Here is a 23825-nt window from a genome sequence, read left to right as displayed (position 1 = left end):
GTGTGGCAATCTGATGAGGTATGGGTTGAGGAGGGGCTCCCCATTCCAGGAAGAGATGCTACTGAGGCAGCAAAGCTGTAGTAAAGCTTTGATCCCGAGATTCTAGACCATGTATCTACAGAGAGAAAGGTCTGACAACTTAAAGAGGGTAAGAAAGGTAAAGAAGATGGGTTGGAGGTCCTCACAGTGGGCAACTTGCAAAAGGAAAGGGATGAGTCCCAAACCCAGAGTGCACAGTTGCAAGCAGATAAGGAATCACAGAGTTGTATCAACCCTGATATAGAATACAAAATAATCTCTGATGGCAGCTGGTATTCTAAGACTACAAAAAAGCAGGCCTCCAAACAGAAAGCAACCACGTTGATAGTATAATGTTGGCCAACTTCTTTTCAGCATTTGGTAGTATGGTTAAATGTCCTATTTCATAGGAATTCTAGTGCTGATATCTTGTAGGAGCTGGAGGGGGTCATCAAAACATTTTCTACTGCCTCCATTCTTCCACTGGATAAACATGAAGTTGTCCATTATGAGGTGACTCCTGGGACTAGGACAGACGATCCCAAATGGTTCTGCTAAATCAGATTCAGTGGAATTGAGTCTGTAGCCCTGATCAGGTTCTCTGTGTTTTTTGAAAATGAAGATGGAAAAGTGCCAGCTTATTGGGGCCAAGTTGCTGCTCACCAGGAGTGTTCCTGGGATGGTCACTAACACACAATCTCAAATGCCAATAGAGAGCAGGCCAAGTGGGCAAGGTAAGTCGGGAAAAAGAGAGGCTCTGAGACCCCCAGACTCATAAGCTAGGTTCAGCAGGACTTGTATTTAATATACCAGAAAAACCCTGTAAGGAATATACAAGGATGTGGATGACTGAAACTAAGATGGCAGGTTGTCCCAGCTCCTCTAACAATTAACTGTCTGAGTACAAGGAATGAGAAGAGAGGTGGCTCTGTCCATTGATGTTGGCACCAATCAAAGCAACTGCAATCTGACAGACCTCTTCACAGGCAGAACTCCCTTAGGCAGAACCTCAAATAGATTTGGTAAATAAGAACCTTACTCTACAACAAAGGGGTGAGGCAATAGGCAGATGTTCATGGGATTCACTGGCCTATTAGAAATATATCTTACCACAAGTCCCTGACTTAATGCTACCAGAGACCCTATATTACAAACTTGCAGGGCATTTCAGCAGAATGTAATATAAACTCTAGCCCAGTAACTGATAACTATCTCTTCCATATTACAAGAGTTCAAGTATCAATTAAGTAAAGGTTTCTTTTTTCTTCTCCTCTTTTTCTCAAATGAGTAGTTACTATAGTTTTGTTCATCAATTCACTAACGTAAATACGTTGGGTTGTTGTTGGCAGTTAAATTTACATTTAGTTTACAGTTGTTAACAGGGAAAATGGATGGAAGAGAAACTAGACAAAGAATGATACCTATCAATTTTGCACTCGGACAGGCAGCTTTTAAAGTAGAGCCACATCACTGCCTCTGCTTACAACCAATGTAGCTGACTTCAAGTGATGTGCATTTGTAACTGTACATGTGATATTTAAATCATCTTATAAAGAAGGACATTCATATTAATAATTGTATAGATAGGAAACAAGGTATAGAGTGTAGCAGATAGGAGGAGCTTTAGAAGGTCTTCCAGGCCTACAGCTCCCTTCTGGAAACCATGGAGACCATGTAATCCAGTCTGATCCTGGAAGAAAACTAACTGAACAGGCACAGGCAACCATCTCAAGTGCAGCCTTGCAGCTATACTGCAAAACAGTGAGGAGCTGACTGCACTGGGCTTCTTAGACTCACATGAAAATGGAGCTGCAAAGTAACTTGGGAGCTTTAGAAAATGCCATGGCTTACAGGCAAGAAAATACACATACACACACACACTCTCTCTCTCTCTCACATCAACTATACAAACTACATATTATGATTCCCACTTTGTAGATGAACAAAATTAGTAAAGTCCTCTTCTTAAGGCCACGAAATAAATCAAGACCCTTCCACATCTCCAAAGACCCCCAAAGGTATCTTCAAGCCTTTCTTCTCCTGGTTCTGAAAAATGATTCCCTTCTTTTGGCTAGTTTTTCAAACCTCACTTTCACCCCTGGAGATAAAGGTTTCTCTGATTCACGTGTGAGGCAGTTTCTATGTCATAATTTCCACAGGAGTAACAGACTGATGGTTATTTCTCATCTCCTCATCTTTCTACTTTTGCTTTTCTAACCCCATCACAGTCATTCCAGTTACCTCTGAACTTATCAGTGCCTTCTGGGAAAAAAAAAAAGGCTGGAGGAGGGAAGGGTATATAGTAGAGGTATGTCTTATCACAAAATGGTGCTCAGTTTTTCTTGCTTTTTATTATCTCCATTGATGACAAATTATTTTTCCACTACTACAGAATAAACAGAATTGTGATTCAAAATTCAAAAATTATGTAGCAACAGAGTTAATGAACATTACCAAAATGGTATTCTTTGAAATGCTGCCTCTAAGCTTTGTGTTAGAAAACTAAACTTACAGAATGTATGTATGTAGTCGACTGACAAAATCTGCCCCAAAATCACACACACTGTGAGGAAATTTTCCACTTAATATGCTGGCAAAAAGCATTCAATACCAAAGCTTCCTTACGCTTTACACAGGTAACATCAGTTATTTTAGCCTCTCTGAACCATAAATGCATATACTCATCTGCATTAGAATTATTCTAAGGAAGTTTCTTGTTTAGGCTTTATTTAAAAGTGATACAAATGAATAGTTTTAAAATGTGGTTTATTGTATGTGCAATGTAGTTTTAAAAGATTTAAAATTAGACCACAATTTATAATATATGTGGCTTTCACTTCAAATCAACCTATGCAATGGTATACAAAGTGGGAAAATGTCTGACAAGGTCATTAGGTAAATGTCCAAATGAAACTGCATACCTGTGTGCCGTCTCTGTTTAATAGCAATGCTTTTACATTATCCGTGTGTCCTTTAAGCTTCATTAGTTTTGCACATGTTCTTGGATCCCACACCCTTAATACCTGCAAATTTTAACAGAATATTATGCAAACTGAATATATACATGATCAAATTTAAATAGATGACTTTCATAAGTCAAATGACAACCATTAAATTCTGAGAAGGAAATACTGCTTCTGCCAATGGATACTGTCTAAGGCTCCCAACCTTATGGAAGAAGCCTTTCTAATGTCAAAAATGCACAGCGCCCTCACCCTCCCGTTGCTATATATCCACTAGTTATATAGTCATATTTTTATTTATTCAAATAAAACTTCTCTTTTAGCATCATCAGCTAGGCAAAACCACTGTCTATATATACATATATGTTTTTTGGTTATAACATTTTATTTATTTATTTTTTATTTCTGCATATTATGGGGGTACAAATGGTTAGGTTACATTGCCCTTGCTCCGCCCCCCATCAGAGCTTCAAGCGTGTCCATCCCCAGATGGTGCACATCGCACTCATTATGTTTGTATATACCCATCCCCTGATCCCCCATCCCATCTGCCCGACGCCTGATAAATGTTATTCCTATGTGTGCACTTAGGTGTTGATCAGTGAAACCAATTTGCCGGTGAGTACATGTGGTGCTTATTTTTCCATTCTTGGGATACTTCCCTTAGTAGAATGGGTTCCAGCTCTATCCAGGAAAATACAAGAGGTGCTATTTCACCATTGTTTCTTATAGCTGAATAGTACTCCATGGTATACATATACCACATTTTATTAATCCACTCATGTTTTGATGGGCGCTTGGGTTGTTTCCACATCTTTCGATTGTGAACTATGCCGCTATAAACATTTGAGTGCATATATTTTTAAAAATTACATGGATCAAGTTACTTTTGGTTTGTTTTCTAGTGTTCAAACACACTCTTTAAGCTCCCCCTTACCTTCTCAGTGGACCCTGATACAATGATTGTTCCCAGTTGATTCATGGCCAGGCTATAAATGGAATCTTTGTTCCCACTTAAAGAAGAAGCTATTGAGGATAAATGGAGCTAAATGTTAACAAAATCATCAGCCGTTTAGTAACTAGTCAGCAAAAACTGTAAGATTAATTATTCCATTTAGAAAATCTTATCTTTATGAGTACTCTAAGGAAAAGAAATCTACTTATAATGGAGAAAATTCTGAACAATAGTATCATTATCAAAATTTACATCTTTCCTGGATTTAAGTATACACAAGCGCTCAATAAATATCTGCTAAATTGAATTGTACTGCTAATTAAAAACAATCCACATAAGTAATGTATTTTCAAAGATATACATGTGCCAATATGAAAAAATGTTCAATCTCATTTATTTTTCAAGGAAACACAAATCAAAACAAAAATACCATTTTCATACACCAAATCAGACAAAAAAAGGTAATACTTAATTCTAAAAAGAATACAGTAATATGGCATTCTCAATACATTACTTTTGGGAAGATAAATTGGTACAACCTCTGGAAGTAAATGAGACAATGTGTAGCAAAATTCATGTTCATGTCTTTTGATTCAGAACTCAGTATCACTGAAGTGAAGAAAGCTGCATATAGAACTGTCTATATGGTATGATCCAAACTTAATGATAAATAAATATACACAAATATACTGAAAGTTATGAGTAAAGGAGTTAATACATGTAGTGTTTAGAAAAATGCCTGCTTGTGTTAAGTACTCAATAAATGTTAGCTATTATTAGTGTTATTTCTATAATCATAACAAAAAACTTGTGTGATAGCTTTTCTAAACAATTTTAAGCAAGAGGTTATCTATAGTAGAATCTGTACCCACTAAGCCTGGTCTCTGATCTTGTAAGTATCTGCCTTTTTTTTTTTTTTTTTGGTTTGTTTCCTCCCATTAGCGTCTCTTTGAGGCAGGCTTTCCATCTAGAGAGTTAGAGCCTAATGATGATGACAGCCCCCAGTAGGGACCAGCTGCTGAATCACTAAGATAGTATACATAGGTGAAGAATCAAGAAGAACAAGGGGTGCAGAGTGTTTAGACCTTCACATATTTCCTAGCAAACAGGGCAAAACAAAACTCAAGAGATTATAAATGCCAATCGCCCAACTTGCCCTTCTTGACACATACCATATACTAGCAGAACTGTTTTATCTACATCAATGTGAACACTACACAGAGTCATGACAAACTGGATCTATAATGTAAGAATCTAAATAATTTAGGCCCATGTCTCTTCAACACAGACCTTCCAGGCCAGGCTTAGCCAAATATGTGCTCCTAAGAGTCCCTTCCAACACCTGGTATAGAGAACACTAGCAGGCTGGGCCAAGCATGAGGCTGCATTTCAAGTCTAGACTCATATGAGTTTGACTTGGTAGTCTGAGATCTCTTAGTTGATGAAGCATCCATGCTATTAACCTGCTGTAAATGTCTCTGAACTGCCTCTAGAAGCACCCTACCCTCCTTGGGCTCTTCTGGAATTGGCTTGATTCTTTAGGGCTGCTCTGAAAGGGTCCTGCTAAATTGGCACAGAAGACCTTTTCTTTTTTTCCCTTGGGTATTTTCCGTCTTAGCCACTAACTCAAAAGCTTTTAATTATACAGTAACACTTCTAAAAATCAGAAAACTGCCTACTTTGTCAGGTAATCACCACCTCCTTCAATAGTACCTGCTGAGTGTATGGACTTGGGCCAGGCAATGCCGTGGGAGATACAAAGTAGTGATAAGACACACTCTTCTGCCCTGCAGGGACTTACACTTTTGCTAGGGAGCTAAGACATGCACATGTACAAAAAATAACCAGGTTACACCTGGAGAAGTTACCATTTTTAGACTGCAGTGAGGAACTAGCTCCTTGTTGTTCAATCATACTCTTGGGGGCTAGAACGCTGTAGGTAGAAGCACTCTCAAAATATGAACCACTGTCTCGATGCAAACCTATCAAAAATGTTTTATAAACCATTCTTTATTTATGTCAACTTGGATCACTTTCAAAGAAATTATTTTCAAACACCTTACTTGTGACAGTGTTATTTGAGGCAGTCAATGCTGTTAGAGTATTCACATCCCAAAGGAATATTTGTCTGTCCAACCCAGCTGATGCTACCAGTTCTTTATCCTTGGCATATGCTAAGGCCTTTACATAATCCTGTAACAGAAAGGATATGCTATAAACTACTCTGTACATCTGTAAGAAAATGAGCCACACAATGTACTGAGATCCCAATATTACACTAAAAACACTGAGAACTGTATTAGTTGTTTTACCTTATGTGTTCTTAATGTTGACATGCAAAATCCCTTATGTGCATTCCATACTTTTACTGTCGTGTCAGAAGAAGCAGATATTACTAGAAGAGGCAAAGAATTAACAAATCCCTTAGTAGTGTGACTTATAACAACTTAAAAAACTTGTTTCATATTAAAACAATGTAACACATTATTTCAAACTAATGTTCTCTCTCTCTCACACATACTCCCATCCCTAAAAGCTCTTTCTAGAACTTACTATATATTGCCTCATATTTTTTTAAATAGGAAAGGCAATCTTTTTTAATGTTCCAGTTGAAGGCTCAACTAATTGGGTTGAGAAAAATTTCTCTAACTCAAACTATAAACCAAGAAATGGATCTTACCAAAACAAGAACAAAAGAGGCATTAATAAGGCTAAAAGAAGACTATATATTGTATGAGTCTATTTGTATACAATCCAAATGTAGGAAAAACTAATCTATGGTGTTCAGAAGACAGGAGAGCAGTTACCTTAGGGTAAGGGGTACTGATGGAAACAGTGGCACAAAGGGGTATCTGGTAATATTCTGTTTGTTGACTTGGGTATTCACTTCATAAAATTTTATTGAACTGCAATCTCAAGGTGTGCGTGCTTTTCTGTATGTATGTTATACTTCAACAAAAAAGCTTATATAAAAACATGAAAAATATATCAAATCTAATTAAAAATTTCCAGAAGCCCAATAATCCAAAGAAATACTCACATGTTTTTCCATTACAACAGAGTACAATGTCATTTACCCAATCGGTATGATGTTCCATAGATGCTATATATGGATCTTGCTGAAATTAAAAGAAAAATCATAAAAGTTTATATTCGAGAATGAAAAATACTACAAATTATAGATATGTTTAAATTCTTCAATTAATGTGACATACTGCTCAAAGGCATTAAAATTGACAACTGAATTTGAAGTAGAATTTTACCCAATAGATAATACTTCCAGATAACAGATGTTAATAGTTTTGTTTCAGGATAGTTTTACTATTAATGAAAGCCTGGATTTCTAGGATAAATGCTTCATTTTTACACCTTGTGGTAGTGGTAGTGAAGGCAACATGCTCTAGGCTAGGCACTAAGTGTGACATGAAGTGCTACAGAAAGGGGTATACTGGAAAGGACAGGGCTTGACGGCACCTGCGGGCTGGAGGGGTCTGAGTCAGTGGTGATGAAGGCTCACAGCTGACACCAGGGGCAGGCATGAGTCTGATGCGAGGTGAGGAGCCTGGCCTGATGGCAGAGGGACATGAATACTTCTGCTTTTAGCTTCCTACTACTGTTTTTACCTATGTTTTCCTCATGGTATCTACAGTCCTTCAGAGAAGAAATGGAACCCAAGAACTGAGGGAGTACTACCTGTGTAACCATTTCCATGAGGTAACTCGAGATTCTTTTACTCCTCTCATCTGGCTTAGTTACCAGGAGAGGCCTTATTTAGTTACACCCTATACCTAAAACAGGCAAGTTTGAGACACTTCATGGGCAAAGAGAATACCTCTTTACAAGTCTGTTTGAGAAATGCTATTCAATCTTGTCAGAGAACAAAGACCAGAAAAACGATTTTTAGGGCAGGATAGGCAGATTTCCAGATTCTTCCAGGTTAGTTTTTGTTTTTTCCTTAGTTTTAAACACTGTGAATTCCCAGAAAGACATTCCAATTCAAATAGAAGTATCAAAAAGCATTTTAAATCCAAACATAAATAGTTGTCTTTACTTTCCATGCTTTTGACATTGGGCCACCACTACTTCCATTGTCTAAAGAATTCAAAGCCCACTGGAATAAAGTCCACGTAAAGAAATGTTATCTAGCAACTATACAAAGTAGTGGTTCTTTTTCTGCATTAAACATCAGACTTATAAAGACACAGCCTTTTAAAAATACAAGACCTGGTTGGGTTCAGTGACTCACACCTATAATCCCAACACCTTGGGAGACTGAGGCAGGAGGACTGCTTGAGCCCAAGAGTTTGAGGATGTAGCAATGAGCTATTATTGTGCCATCACACTCCAGCCTGGGCAGGCAACATAGCTGTCTCTCCCAAAAAAGGTCTAGAGTCTAGATCATAACAGCTACCTTGAGGGATACTGTGAGAATTAAAATCATGTTGAACATAAAAATGCCAAGAGTGTCTGGCACACAGTTAGGAGCTCAATAAATGCTTCTTTTCCTTCCCTGAATCTTCTTTTCTATATCATTCACAATACAGGCATTCAAACAAAATACCAAAAGAGATATTGACTTCTCATTTGACTGGGCATTTGTTTTACATGTATTTAAATCCTGTTTTCTGCTTAAGAAAGTAGACTTTACAGCACTGGCTCACATCTATAATCCTAGCACTTTGTGAGGCCAAGGCAAGAGGACTGCTTGAGGCCAGGAGTTCAACAGCAGCCTGAGCAAGAGTTAGACCCCATCTCTATAAAAAAGTAGAAAAATTAGCTGGGTGTGGTGGCACGTGCTGATAGGCCCAGCTACTCGGGAGGCTGAGGCAGAGGATCATTTGAGCCTAGGTGTTTGAGGTTGCGGCCTGGGTGATAGAGTGAAACTCTGTCTCAAAAAAAAAAAAAACAAAACCGACTTTAAAACTCCTGAAGAGGCCAGGCGCGGTGGCTCACGCCTGTAATCCTAGCACTCTGGGAGGCCCAGGCGGGAGGATCGCTCAAAGTCAGGAGTTCAGGACCACCCTGACCAAGAGTGAGACCCCGTTTCTACTAAAAATAGAAAGAAATTAGCTGAACAACCAAAAATATATAGAAAAAATTAGCTGGGCATGGTGGCACATGCCTGTAGTCCCAGCTACTCGGGAGGCTGAGGCAGAAGGATTGCTTGATTCCAGGAGTCTGAGGTTGCTGTGAGCTAGGCTGATGCCATGGCACTCTAGCCCAAGGAATGGAGCAAGACTCTATCTCAAAAAACAAACAAACAAAAACTCCTGAAGAATCGGAACATATTATCTTCACAGTTTTATACCAACCACATTATTTAATAAGGCCTTATGGGTTTTATGGGGGCCCTAATCACTTTTAAATGAAGAAAAGCAAATATTTTTTCAAGATTAAATGTAAAAGCATATTCAACCTTTTTTAGTAGGGTTGCCAAGAGGCTTTTGGGGAACATATTTAAAACAAAAGAATAAATTGTTGAAAATAACCCCCCTACCAGCCAAATCTCTTTGTGCCTTTGTGGCAGAGAGCTCTTCCGGCAAACCAAGTTTATGGAGTCCCCGCCTTAGCTACAACTTTCTGAAACTTTCCTAGAGGTGGTTTTTCTCAAAAGTTTACAGCATTCTGGTTGCAATGTCTTTACACAGTGTACCAAACAAGTCAGTATTCAAAGAGATTAAATCTGAAACTGTCAAAGGCATCCTATTAGACAGTGAAAACCATTTGTCTAAAATGTACAGAGTACAGATTTGAATTGTAAACTTAATCCCAGCCTTACCTTGTGCTGATTGACACTCCATATTCTTATGATGGAGTCTCGACCAGCTGTGAAAAGTCTATTTAGTGCTGGATCCAGCTGCAGGGCATTGACTCCATTTCGATTGTACTTCTCCACTTCATCTCGAATAACATAGGAAACCTGAAAAATATGTCAAAATATTCTTTTTATGAAGTTACAAACCATGCAATAAAAAAAGTAGTCTACTGTTGGCTAACTGAAATTGAAAATCCTGTGTTTTCAAATATAAAACTTATTTTTCAGTCCAATAAAATTCAATTTTTACTTTACTCTGTAAAGACTAAAGAGCTGAAGAGAAGGATGATATTAATGACAGCCTAGTCCAAGACGAGCAAGTTTGCTGCTTAACTCCTGCAACTGCCTCCTAATTGGACTTCTCTCCCACTCCTGTTTGTCTTTCATCCATTTTTCACAAGGCAGCTAGGGTAATCTTTTAAAAATGTAAACTGGAATGTGTCTCACCTCTGCTCAAAAACCTCCAATTGCTGACTACTACTAGACTCATCATTTGATATGAACTCCTTAACACGGCCTTGTTCACCTTTCTGGCCACTCATCTCTGCGCCAGTTCCTTACCCATACTGTACTTCCAGACAATCACACATGCTGGAACCCTCTCTTTGAAGCTCCTCCTCCCACCTGTCTGGCTAACTCCTACTGCAACCTTCAGGTTTTTGTTTAAATGATGCTTTCTCAAAAGGGCCTTCCCTGATTTGTCAAGCGAAATGAAGTTTTGAGTTCCTAGAACATACTAAACTTTTTCTTCAGGGTACTTTTCTTTACTTTGTTACCGTTGATGACCTCTGTTCCTTATGAAAACACATAAAGATCAACAAAAAACAATTACATCTAAGAAAAAGTGGGTTAGCTGGCAGGCACCCCAAAGCAAAATTTTTCTAATGTAATGAAATAACCAGTTTAAAATATAATGGCAGAGTAGGGGAGAAGAACCAATTACAATAGCAATAAAATACCCAGAAATACATTTCACAAGGAAGATACGTAACTGACAGGAACAGGTACACAAAAGAAAAACTTGAAGGAGACATGCCATATTGTAGCACAGGAAGATTCAAAATTGATAATTCTTTCCTAACTCTCTAAATTTAACCCAACTTTGGTGAGAATCCCATTGCAGTTCTTTCTAAAAGTTAACAGTATAATTTTTTTTTGAATACCCAGACATTTTTAAAAATGAAGGTAACTGAGATGATATTCTTTAAAGATCTTAAAAGGTATTATAAAGCTACCAGAATTACACTGGAGTGCCACAATAAGAATATATAAAAGGATCAATGGAATAAAATAAGATTTGGAAACATTTTCTATTACAATTTTTTATCTTGATATAAATGCAGTGTTTTAAATCGATGAGGACACAACTTATAATAAATTATCTAGGAGCACCTAGTGTTTCTATTAGTCAAAATTATATCCTTTCTCTACATCTCAAACCAAAATTAATTTTCATATGGATTAAAGATTGAAGTTTTTTTCTTTCTTTTTTTTTTTTTGAGACCAGTCTCCCTCTGTTGTCCCAGCTAGGGTGCAGTGGTGTCATCATGGCTCACAGCAAACTCAAACTCCAGGGCTCAAGTGATCCTCCTGCCTCATCCTCCCAAGTAGCTGGGACTATAGGCACTTGCCACCACGCCCAGCTAATTTTTTCTATTCTAGTGACAGGGTCTTGCTCTTGCTCAGGCTGGTCTCCTGACCTCAAGTGATCCTTCCACCTCAGCCTCCCAGAGTGCTAGGATTACAGGCATGAGCCACTGTACCTGGCCTAAAGATTGAAATTTAATAATCATAAAAATAATTTTTAAAAGACGGGTGAAAATTTACATAGTTTTTAGCTAGAGATGGCTCTTCTAACATAAGAAAGATGGTAATCTTTACCAAGGAAAAGAGCAACGGTAATCTTACCAAATATATATCAAAACCTTTTGTATGTACAATGTCTATAGCACTGTGGCATTCGAAATAGGCAAAAACTAGAAACAACCCAAATGTCCATCAATGGATGAAATGAATAAACAAAATGTGGTATACCCATATAATGGAATATTATTCAGCCATAACATGGAGTGAAGTACTGATACATGCTACAATATGGATGAACCTTGAAAACATTATGTTAAGTGAAAGAAGCCAGCTACAAAAGGTCACATATTTTATGATTCTATTTATGTGAAATGTCCAGAATAGGCAAATCAATAGAAACAGAAAGTAGATTAACGGTTGCCAGAAGCTTGGAGGAGGAGGGAATGGGGAGTGACTGCTAATGGATATGGGATAATTAAAATGTTCTGGAGTTAGGTGACCAAAGCACAACTTTGTGAATATACTAAAATCAATTAACTGTACCCTTTGAAAGGGTATATTTTATAGTATGTGAATTTTCTCAATAAAGCTGCTATTTTTAAAAAGAGAAAACCTTCTGAATGTCAAAAAGTAACATGAACAAGGCTAAAGGGCAAACATTTAACTAAAAAAATAATGAAATAAATATGAAAGACATTTTACTCAACATAAAAAAATTCCTTATAAAACAATAAGAAAAAGTCAAATTTTCCAACAGAAAGAAGAGCAAAGATCATAAAGAGGAAATTTTTAAAAAAGAAAATGGCTGATAAATAATCAAAGATATGATAATGTGAGATTATTTTAATTATCATACAAGAAGATTTTTTTTAAAATAACTGCCATTATTTTTTCCCTGAGCGTGAGTGAACACTTTCACATGTCACTGATAGAAGTATAAATAATTACGCTTCTGGAAGACAACCTGTAAATATCTATTAAAAGCTTAAAATTCTTGAAAATGTTCTTTGAAATTCTACTTCAATGAATTTATCCTTCAAAAAGGGTCAGGGCCACAGACACAAATAGCTACAAGGATGTTGTCTTAAGTCAGTCTTTTGGGTGCAAGTAACTGTAACTGAGATCTATCTACTCAAACCAGCTTAAGTGTTTTTCTTCTTTTTTTTTAAAGGAGAAATTAACATAAGGATACAAGGATATTTAACAGAGCCTAAGGGCAGGAAATATAGTCATAGCTCATAAGAGACATTTTTAAAATCAAATCATGGCACTTCTCTGTGGAAACCTTCCAATGGCTTTTCATCAACTTTAAGTTCAAACTCCTTAAATACTTTGTTTTGTTCCAACTCTGCATCCTCACACACCCGGCAAACTGCCCCAGCTTTTTTTTTTTTTATGACAGTCACCGCAAACTCCTTTCTGTTCCTCAAACACATCAAGCTCTTTCCTATCCCAGGGCCTTCTCATTTACTGTTCCCTGTGCCAAGAAGATTTCCCACCCCTCCAAGCCCCACAGCAATACTCTTCCCCCAGCTTTTATCTTGTCTCCCATACCCTTACTCTTCAAGCCTTAGTGGAAAGGCTACCTTCTCTGAAAGGCCTTTCCTCATCCCATTTCCCTCTCTGGCATTACCCCATCACTTACTCTACTTATTTGACAGTTCTTACCACACTCCGTATAATCCTTTTTGTTATACTGTCTCCATTAAAATAAAAGCTCCAAGAAGGTAAGGAACTTGTCTGCCTTGTTCCTCTCACCACTGTATCCCCACGACAGTGTCTGGCATATAAAAGACATATGTATTGTTGCACGAATCGGATGTTGGAAAGCCATCAGGAACCAAGTTGGCTTCAACGTTAACTTCAGCCTCTCTCAATTTTTTTTCTCACTAGGGCTCCAAGGTTGCTTATCTGGAGTACATTTCCATAACCGAGACTGTGTAGGACATCTAAATCTCAATATCCAGAATTCTAGGAGATCATCTGACTGGTCTGGTAGGCAAGAGTGAAGGAATAACATGATTGTCAGGGTTCTCATTCTAGGTGGAAAGTAATTCTTGGCAAACTAAGTCTGGGCCAACCTCAAGAGTATCTAATACAGATGTGTGATACATAAAAAAATGTAAAATAATTAGAAGTATCTTAGGATAAATTTTGGCATACACACCTATAAAAGAGAATATTATTATCCAATCCTTAAAGATGTTGATGTAGATCTAGACTGACTGACATAGGAAGAAAGTCATCACATATTTTTAAGTGAAATATATGTGGTCCGATACAGCAGTATACAATAACCATTGTTGTAAAAATGTTTCAAAATATTAAAGACATATTTTAGAATAAATACGCAAGTTTGGAAGGATACACATATATAAGCTACCAATAGTTATTCCTGAGAGATGGGATTATGGTGATGTTCACTCCTTCGTGTCTTTTTTATGTGGTAAATGCTTTACAATGGGCATATATTAGTTTTTTGAATTTTATAATTCAATTTTTATACAAGTAATTCTTGCCTATATTTAGAAAATCAAATAGTACTGAAGACTGTAATGCTTCTTACAGCATAATGTTTAGGAAAAAAAGGAAAAGTGAAAAAAAAAAAAAAGCTATCTCCCTACTGTCTAAGTAAAACTTCCCACACCCAGTTTTTATCCCTAAAGGTAACTAATTTCAACTCTTCGTTGTTTCTACTGGATAGTCACTGCATTTCTCTAAATATCATGCTTATCCTACAACTCAGTCCTTTAGACATTACCAATTTACTCGTGCTATTGCAGATTAGGATATAGCTCTGAAATTACCCTCAATATTTCCTTCCTCTACTCTTCTAATATAGACATTTCATTATTTTGGGTTGAATAAATAATCTGTGCAACATTGTTGTGACTTTGTAAGACTATCTACTAAGTACTATATTATGAATACATTTCCTTCCTCCGAGAGCTTTTTGTTTTCCCTAGAGTGTCTTTCTTTCCTTCTTCAATGTTTTCCTCTACTTTAACCTCAATTTTCTTCAATTGCTGTATCACAGAACTCATCTACCCACCCCACCCCCCACATTTTTCCCATAAGGTTTCCCCCTTGGAACGCTTCATCTTCTCACTCCTGTCTGGGCTGGCAGCCCCCTAGGTCTGCCTGGCACAGCTATCATCTATGGTGCTTCCCTTTACTGTTTTTCTGGGTTAGAGCCATTGTTTCCTGAATTCCAATGCTGCCTTCTTTCTTTGTTCACTCCCCAGTTTTGCTTAAGTACATTCCCAGAACCCTAAGAAAGTAACATAAGAAAAGGTACATGGGTGACTTAGTCCTTGTATGCTAGAAAAGGTCCTTTTCCTCTACCTTTATACTTCTTGATTCAGCAGGATAAGGAAGTCTATGTACAAAAATCCCCTCAGCTTTTGAAGGCATTGCTCTAACTTCCTCTAGTGTTCAATGCTGCCACTGTAATCAGTGCCATTCTGTTCCATTCAACTTTGAAGTGATCCCATTTTCCTTCTCCTGCTCTTCCCAACCACTGTGCCACTCTGTTCCCCAAGCTTTTAGGAGCTTCTCTTTTGCTCTTGGTGTTAAGACATTTCTTGATTTGGTCCTTTTATCATTAATTTTGCTGTGCATTTAGAAAGCCCTTTCAATCTAGAAACTTGTGGTATTTCAGCTCTGGGAAATTTTCTTGTATCCATTATAAATAATCGTCTGTTGTCTTTGTTCTTTCTTGAACTCCCATAAATCGGATGTTGGTACTTTCAAACTGATCCCTCATCTTTTATGCATTCTATATTATCTATTTTTGTCCTTTTGTTTACTTTTGTAAGACATCCTTTACTATTTTATAACTCTTTTTGTAGCCAATTATAGTATAATGGAAAAAACAGAAACAGTATCTTCAATAAGGAAATGGTTGAACTTCAGTACATCCATTCTATGTGGTCATTAAGGAATGAAAAAATATATACACTGATAGGTTCAAAGACATATTGCATTAAAAACTTGTTAAAGAAAAAAATGTCTGGCTATAGAAAGATAGAGGAAAACAGGATCTAATTCTTTCAACAAATATTGATAAAGCACCCACTAGTTGCCAGGCACTATTCTAAATGCTGAGGATACAGTAGTAAGAACAAAAAAGTCTTCCTGGAGCTTATACTCTAGTTGAGGAAAGAGCATAACTAGACGGGACAGTAAGTCAAGTGAAGTATTAATACTTTTTCCCAAGATACAGGCAAACTTTTGCAAACAGAAGTAATGAAAGTAAATGAAAGATAAAAGTAGAAGGTGCTAGAGATAGAAGCAATAACTGAGTGAACATGGTCATGGAAAAACTTCATTTATACAGCCAAGAGTACAAGCTAAGGCACAGAAGATGAGGATTCATATCAGACTATCTTCATTTGCTTTAAAAATGGGGGAAAAGTACTATATGAGCTTTGCAAGGGGATGGGAAGCCAGGCCTTTAGTAGGGAATATACATTTTGGAAGAGCCAATTAAAGGGACTCCGACAGGGAGAAAAGTAATAGGGTAGTCCCCTAGCCACAAGTATCCAGTTAAGTTACATTGTAACTGTACAGCTGGCTCAGCAAGCATTGTTTGATTAGTATCTCCAGCAATCTGGGAACTAAAACAAAGAAATCAGATGGTAAGAATGATCCACTGAACTTCTTGTGATCTGTCTCTACATTTCAAACTTAAATACCCCTTGAGTTACTGGTAGTGTAATAAGGTAGAAACAATCAAGAGAAAAACTTATCTTCCCTTGATCATTTTATTTGAAGGTAATCAGATTGGTTTTCTATTGCTGCTGTAAAAAATTACAACTTTAATGACTTAAACAACTCCCATTGATTATTTCAGTTCTGAAGGTGAGAAGTCCAGGCTGGGCTTAAGTGGGTCCTCTGCTTAGGGTCTTACAGGGCCCAAACTGACAAGAGTTAGCAGGTCTGTGCTCCTTACTAGAGGCTATAGGATAGAGTCTGCCTCCAAACTCATTCAGGTTATCGGTCAAATTCAGTTCCTTGCGGTTGTAGGCCTGAGGTCCTTGTTTTGTTTCCTTGATGGCTGTAAGCCAAGGGTCTGTCTTTGCTTCCAAAGGGGGCCTTCCCATGTTTTCCAGTGGTCCTCTCCTGCCATGAATGGTTGAGATCCTTTCACAACTCAAATCTCTCTTTCATCATTCACAATCTCTTAGACTTAATGCCTTTAGCTTGAGAAAGTCCTCTGTTTTTAAGGCCTTATATGATTAGAATGGGCACACAGGGATAATCCTATTTTAAAATCTGTAAACTTACTACAGCTGCAAAATCCTTTTTATCATGTAACATTACATATTCACAAGTTCCAGGGATTAGGGCATGAATGTTTTTAGGGGGACTCCCTTCTGCTTACCACAGTAACAAAACAATTTTTTATACGAAAACAAATGTGGATGTATTATGGAATAAGCACAAAATAAGCACAAAGGTAAGACAGACTTCAAAGCCTATCAGGCTCACAAAGGGGACACTCTGGGCTATTCCCCCAGGCTCCTTCAGGATGTGCATTAACTCACCTCCACTTTGACGTCTAATAGACAACTTAACCAGAACAAGTCCAAAACTGAGCTCCTGATAGTCCTCCTCAAACTAACTTTTCTTGTAGTATTCCCTGTCTCAGTTACTGGTAACTCCATCTTCAAGTTGCTCAGGCCCAAAACCTTGGTGCCATCCCTAATTCTCTTTCATTTCACATCCTGTCAGCAAGCCTGTTAGCATGACCTTCAAGACTTATTCAGAATTCAACCACTTCTCACCACTCTGGTTGGAATGACTATCACATAGCATCTGGATTTTTAAAATAGCTTTCTACCTGGTCTCCCTGCTCTGCCCTGCAGTTTGTTCTGAATAAAGCAGCCAGGCAGATCCTATTAAAACACATACATAACATTCCTTACCTCAAAATCTACCAACTACTTTCTATCTCATTCAGAGCTTACTATGACCTGTAAGGCCCTATATGATCTGGCCTGCAGTCACCTGTCTGATTTCATCTTCTATTCCTCTTTACTCACTCATCATATGTCAGCCACAAAGGCTTCTTTATTGTTCCACAAAGAGGCCAGGTACTTCCCCACCTCAGGACCTTTGCATTTAATATCCTCACTGGAATCCTCTTCCCCCAGATGCCTGTGTGGCTATCATTTCCCTTAATCAGATCCTTACTCAAAAGTCAGCTTCTCAGCAAGGCCTTCTCTGGTCACCATAACTAAAATTTCACTTCCCCCTTTTCTACTGCTTATCACCATCTAACCATTTTTAATCTTTAAAGCCTATTTCCCCCCAACATTTTATTATGAAAAATTTCAAACTCAAATACAAAAATTGGAAGAATTATACAGCCAACAGCCCTATATCCACCACATATATTCTTTTATATTCAATTAACATTTTTTGTTTTCTTAACATTTTCTATATTTGCTTTATTGCACACCTACCCATTCATTTGATTCATTGTATTTTTTGATGCCTTTCAAAATAAATTGCACATCACATCAATCACACTTCCTCCTAAATACTTTAGCCTGTATATCATTAACTAGAGTTACATGTTTATATTAGTTCTTTTAAGGTAAAATTTGTATACAGTGAAATATACAAATCTGAAGTGTACCACAGATACTTCAGACAAATGAATACATCTGTGTAATACAACCCCCTACCAAGATATACAGAACACTATCACCATCCTAAAAAGTTTCTTCATTCTCTTCCTAGTTAATCTCCACACCCCATCCCCAGGCAATCTAGATCTGACTTTTTTCACCATAGATTAGTTCTGTCTGTTCCACAACATCCTATAAATCTGCGGTCCCCAGCCCCGTGCTTCAGATCAGTACCCCTGCGTGGCCTGTTAGGAACCAGGCAGCATAGCAGGAGGTGAGGTGTGGCAAGTGAGCAAATCTTCATCTGTATTTACAGCCACTCCCCATAGCTCGCCACACCCCCCCTCCAGTCCATGGAAAAACTGTCTTCCATGAAACCAGTCCCTGGTGCCAAAAAGGTTGGGGACCACTGCTATAAATGGAATCACACAGCTCTTTTATGTAAGGCTACTTCTAGCTATCAGGCCAGTTTAGCCTGTTCCAAGAAAATCTGGCTAAATATCAATAATTCCCACATTTGTTTTTCCTGTCCAATCTTGTGAACCATGACTTTCTGCTCGGAACTATATTTCAATAGTATCGATTTTTAAAAGTATTCTAAAAAGTAGTCTTGCAAATAAAAATAGGATACCTTCAAACCAGCCTTCTTTTAAACCAGGGGTTAGCAAAAAAACCGCCTATGGGCCAAATTAAGCCCAAAGCCTGTTTTTGTAAACCAGTGTCATTGAAACACAACCATACCTATTCATTTAGGTATTGTCTTATGACTGGGTTTAAGCCGTAATGGCAGATCTAAATGCTAAGGACACTGACTTGAGTGGTTATAACACAGAAGAATAACCTGTAAACCCTAATATTTACTATTTGACCCTTTACAGAAAAAGTTTGCTGACACCTGTTCCAACAGATGTCAAACTGGCATATTTCTTATTACCCATCCTAACACCAAAAGTAACTCACCTTGGGCATATGGCTAATCTGCAAGGGTCTCTCTTTGAGAAACCAGTATTTGGCAGCTTTCTACTTCCTTAAAAAAGTCTCAAAGATTAAACCATCAACCCAGATCAAAATCAGAAGTAAAGACCATTCTGAACTTTGAAAGGACTAAATATTTGGCAGGGAAAAGGAGTAAGCAGTGGTAGAATAAACATCTGTCGGTTGCCTACCCATTCTCTACCTCTGCTCCCAAAATTTCTCTCAAGGTAAACAAATCCTAGCAGAACATATACAGGGGCTACTTCAGAAACTGTCGTCTATATTAATTAGGTAGTGTGGTGAAAGGATATGAGGTCTGGGGCAAGTACAGTCACCATGCCACTGAGAGGAAAAGGCCCGGAACTAGGGTTTGGGAATAGGAGAGGGCAACTTGTATGCAGCCCATGGTAAAGCTGACTTTACATCACTTCTTAGGGTAGAGAGTCATGGTGAGCCTGCTGGATCAAGAGTTGCATGAATCTAGCACTAACTCTTGAGTTTTCATTTCCATGAGCCAATACATGTCCTTTATTATGTGAGCCTGGTTAAACTGGATTTGGGGACATTTCCAGGCAAAAGAATCCTCTTGTTATGGAAGGCCAAGTACTTATATTCTTGAACCAAGTGAAGAAAGAGACCATAACAGGAGGAAAGATGGAGGCAGAGAGAGCCAATTAACAGACTCAGGTTGCTGGAAAATTGTAGCACTAAGGGACCAGCGGGGACTGAGAAGACTTGCTTTGAAATCCTAGTTCCCAGGAAGAAAGCAGCATCATATCTGAATGCAAATATTTGATTGTTTGATGTTTCTGACAATTACAAATCCATTCCTTGCCCCCCATACCTCCAGTTTTCTTAGAAGCTGAAGATGCTAGGACGTGCTCATTTTTCATTGTCTCTAATTAATAAGGAGTATGTTGGGACCCACTGATTATTTTAGCACTATTGTAAGTTTCAAGGGTTCATTTTGGCCTACAACTTGACAACGGAGCAGAGGGCAACTGGCTCTTGGTCCAAGACACAGACATTCAAGAAGCAAAATATATTTACTCCCCCAAGTATCCATTATAAACTTTTTCCAAAATGGAAGGTTTTACTTATAAAAGCAAATAACGTAAAAATTTCCTTTCAAAAATATAAAGGTACATACACTTTAAAGTTAAAGATATACTATGTCCTGTTTTACTCATGATTACAATTTAATCCCAAAAGGATAATCACTTTAACTATCCTTTCAGACTGAAAATGCATTATTTCCTTTGTGGAAAAGGGACCATATTATGCTGACTTGCTTTTTTGACTTCTGGACACATTTATGTTTTAATAATACAGATCTAGCTTATCTTTTTAACAAGTGCAATTAGTCTACTACATCAACTTGTCTAACAATTTAGATTATTAGACATTTAGATTTCCAATTATGGATATTTAGATACTGTGTTTCACAATGACAACATTCCTACAACAAACACCATTGCACCAATAGAGATAATGCATACATACTTTGTAGAATAAATTTTTAGGTAAGGAACGCTGGGTCAAAAAGAATGTTTATTTAAAATTTTGACTGAGCAAGACACAAAACAGTTAATATGATGGCTCTATTTATAGTAAAAAATCATGCAAGTCAGGTATACAAACAGGAAGAGGTATAGAACAATGGTTCTCGACCTGTGGCAATTTTGTCCTTGAGGGGACATTTGAAAATGTCTGGAGACATTTTTGGTTGTCACCAACTGGGAAGGCACTACTACATCTAGTGGGTAGAAGCCAGGTAGAAGCCAACGCACAGAACAGCCCCGCCCTCTGACAAATGAAGAATTATCCAGCCTAAAATGTTAACAGTGCTCAGGTTGAGAAGCCCTGGTGTAGGATTATATATCACACTGCTCAAAGTAGCTTTCTTTGAAAAGTGGAGGACAGCTATAATTTATACTTTTGTACCGTTTGTGGTTTTTTTTTTTTTGCAACGAACATACACTAGTTTAAAATGCGTCCGTACACAATGACGTTTGAGATGAAATCAATCCTTGTGGCTTCTCATGTTGCTTCTATATATGGGGACAAATTTCCCACATATTCAGAGAAAGCTCCCTGAATCTTCTCTTCAGCAAGCTAATCTTAAACAGCTCTTTCAAATGCTCTTCATAGGAAGTAGTTTTAAGCCAGTTCTTCAATGTGACTGACATACCTATGAAGAACAAAAGTGCTAAGTGCTGAACACTAAACTCTAGTTTTGTACTCAGACCAGTGAAGAGTGGAATTATCACCTGCGCTGGCTCACATTCAGCTTATTAAAACACTCAGTTTTTCCACAACTGCTACTGTTAATTTACATCTTCCCCATCCTGTACTTCTTAATAATTGCCTTTTAAGTCTTAACGCAAGGAATTGAGAGGCCTTGTTAACTACCCTTCCTCCTTTAAGGAGTATTCTACCATAGAGTCCATAATACAACTACCTTACAGCTTTGAGTTACATTTTAGTCCTGAGGAGATATTCTCACCACCTAGCTTGGATACTGGGGTTACTTAAACCCTGTCACTAATGTATTTAAAAAATCACTTAACAGAGTAAGCTACTTCAGATTTTTATTAATTTTACTCAATCCAACAAGTATCTACTGAGTGCTTAAGACACTGTTCTAATCAATGTGATCAATAAAACAAAGATGTGACCTACTCAGAAGACTTTATGGCCTACAGCCTTGTGCTGGGGTTACCTCGGTGAAGGACTACTTTGTCCTCACTACCTATTAAACACTCGTCGATGTGATGCTGTAGAACTATATATAATGATGTGTTTTATAAAGCAAGCTTGGGTGTTACTTATTCCTATACCATCTCAATCCTTTCCCCCCTTTAGAGCTAATCCAAGTGCTTGGTAAATGTTTAATCAATAAATGCACCACACTGCCACTACTACATACACTATACCTGCAGGCAAACACCTGTAATAGGGCTTTTACTCTCCGAAAATAGTAAGTGGCAATAACTCTGAAACGTACCCCAAACGAAAGTGAATTCAAGAAGGCATAAGGCGCACATGGTAGGATTAGATAACTCTTTACCCTTGGATGACAAATTATAGAAACAAAGATTCAACGATGCACACAGGAGATGAAGAAATGGTGAAGACGAAATTAAATTCAAAGACAATTAAAATTACAATTTCTCCACTCACACCAGCACACTACAACGTCGTTTCCACCTCACCCAGGAGATAGCTCTCACAAAAGAGAAGGCTGGGGGCTCCCACGTGCGGAACCCTGCGTAGAAACCCCTCAGGGCGGTCCACGCTCTGCCGCCTCGCCACGCCCCCGCACAAGCCCACTCACACCGCCGCCGCCCACCCGCCGGGAAGCGCTTGGAGGCCTCCGCTCCGACGAGGCGGGGGCACAGCGCTTTTAAGAAAGGAAGGGGAAGGGGGAGGAAAGTGGGCGGGGAGCGAACCCATCCCGACCTCGCAAGCCCCTTCCTACAGGAAAGCGGCAACGAACAACCCAGGGCTCAAAACGCCCCACGCGAGGGTTCCGGGACTGGGCCCCAACTGCCAAGTCGGCCGTCCCCCACGCCGCCCCTTCCTCAAGCCGTTAGCGCCGCGGCCCCACCCCTCGCCGCCAGTCGCGTCCCGCCCCGCTCGCCCCAAGCCGCTACCCTAGCCGGCTGCGGTCCGAGGCATCTGCTCGATGGAGGCAGGCCCGGAGCTGCCAGCCGCGTCCGGAAGGCCGAGGAGCCAGGCTTCCATACCTGCACTTTCCTCCGCCCTGCCGTGTTCTGCCGGTGATGGGCCGCCATCTTGCATGTTGACACTCGTACGTCACTTCCGGAAGTGGCTCGGACCGGGCGGATGTCTTGCCCCTTCTCCTTTGGCCTGGGATGGTAGTGCTTCTGAAAGCAGACGGGTCGTGTGCTTTCCAGACGCTGTTCATTGCTGTGGCCGGTGTCCATGTGATGAGATAGATGTACCTAAAAACAAAACTTCTGTGCGGATATAATACTGATGGAGGGAGAGCCACTTTTCGGAGCCGAGGGAGGAATCTGGGTCCAACTGTTGTGTGCCGCTAAACCTTGGCTGGCACTGTTTTCCAGGCTTCTCTTCCAGAGAGGCCCAAGCAGGCAAAAGGAAAACACTGAAAGGCTCAACAATGCTTGACGTAGGCGGCTGGACAGGCTCTCTCCCCCAACCCTCAGCCTTTCCTAGGTAGGCAGGGCAACAGACTGATTTGCCAGGAAGTACCTGAAAATCCGGAGAATTATAAATTGGCCTCAAAGGAGGAGAAATAGATATCCTTGCAAAGGAAGTGGCTCCCATATTCGGGAGGAGCAAAGAATTCATTTAAATAATAAAACAGATTACAGAGATGTTATAGGAAGGTGAAAAGGACACACCAGTTAAAATTGTTCCCAGGGACTACTTTCTGAGTTACAAACCCTGAACTGAAACTCAGTTCTTGTTTAAACCATCTCTTATGTTGGGCCAGTTAGACCCTTCTGGATGAAAGTTTGACTTTAGGTGGTTTTCCTGACGCTAATTATGGGAGCTGAGGATGGTCATATTCTTTATTGTGAAAGTGAATCCTATAGAACTGCACTGTCCAGTATGCCATCTGATAAGGCATCCACTAGCCATGTGTGCCTATTGAGCACTTGAAA

At 38.8% G+C, this 23825-nt stretch overlaps 1 protein-coding gene across 1 annotated transcript in view; it reads right to left on the bottom strand.

Moving 5' to 3' along the window:
- Positions 1-23001, bottom strand: part of WDR48 (WD repeat domain 48) — a 46759-nt gene extending 23758 nt beyond the window's left edge. The window contains exons 1-7 of the mRNA XM_012665001.1: positions 22920-23001; positions 9716-9856; positions 6977-7055; positions 6249-6331; positions 6000-6129; positions 3919-4007; positions 2940-3041 (exon numbers count right to left, since the gene is read on the bottom strand). Coding sequence (XP_012520455.1) covers positions 2940-3041; positions 3919-4007; positions 6000-6129; positions 6249-6331; positions 6977-7055; positions 9716-9856; positions 22920-22967 — 672 coding nt within the window. The 5' untranslated portion in view covers positions 22968-23001. The remainder of the gene's footprint in view (positions 1-2939; positions 3042-3918; positions 4008-5999; positions 6130-6248; positions 6332-6976; positions 7056-9715; positions 9857-22919) is intronic.
- Positions 23002-23825: the final 824 nt, after the last annotated feature.

Source organism: Propithecus coquereli, unplaced genomic scaffold, assembly GCF_000956105.1.
Source record: "Propithecus coquereli isolate 6110/MARCELLA unplaced genomic scaffold, Pcoq_1.0 Scaffold1, whole genome shotgun sequence".
NCBI lineage: Eukaryota > Metazoa > Chordata > Mammalia > Primates > Indriidae > Propithecus > Propithecus coquereli.
Note: the sequence above shows the minus strand (reverse complement) of the source record. Positions and strands in the feature narration are given on the sequence as shown.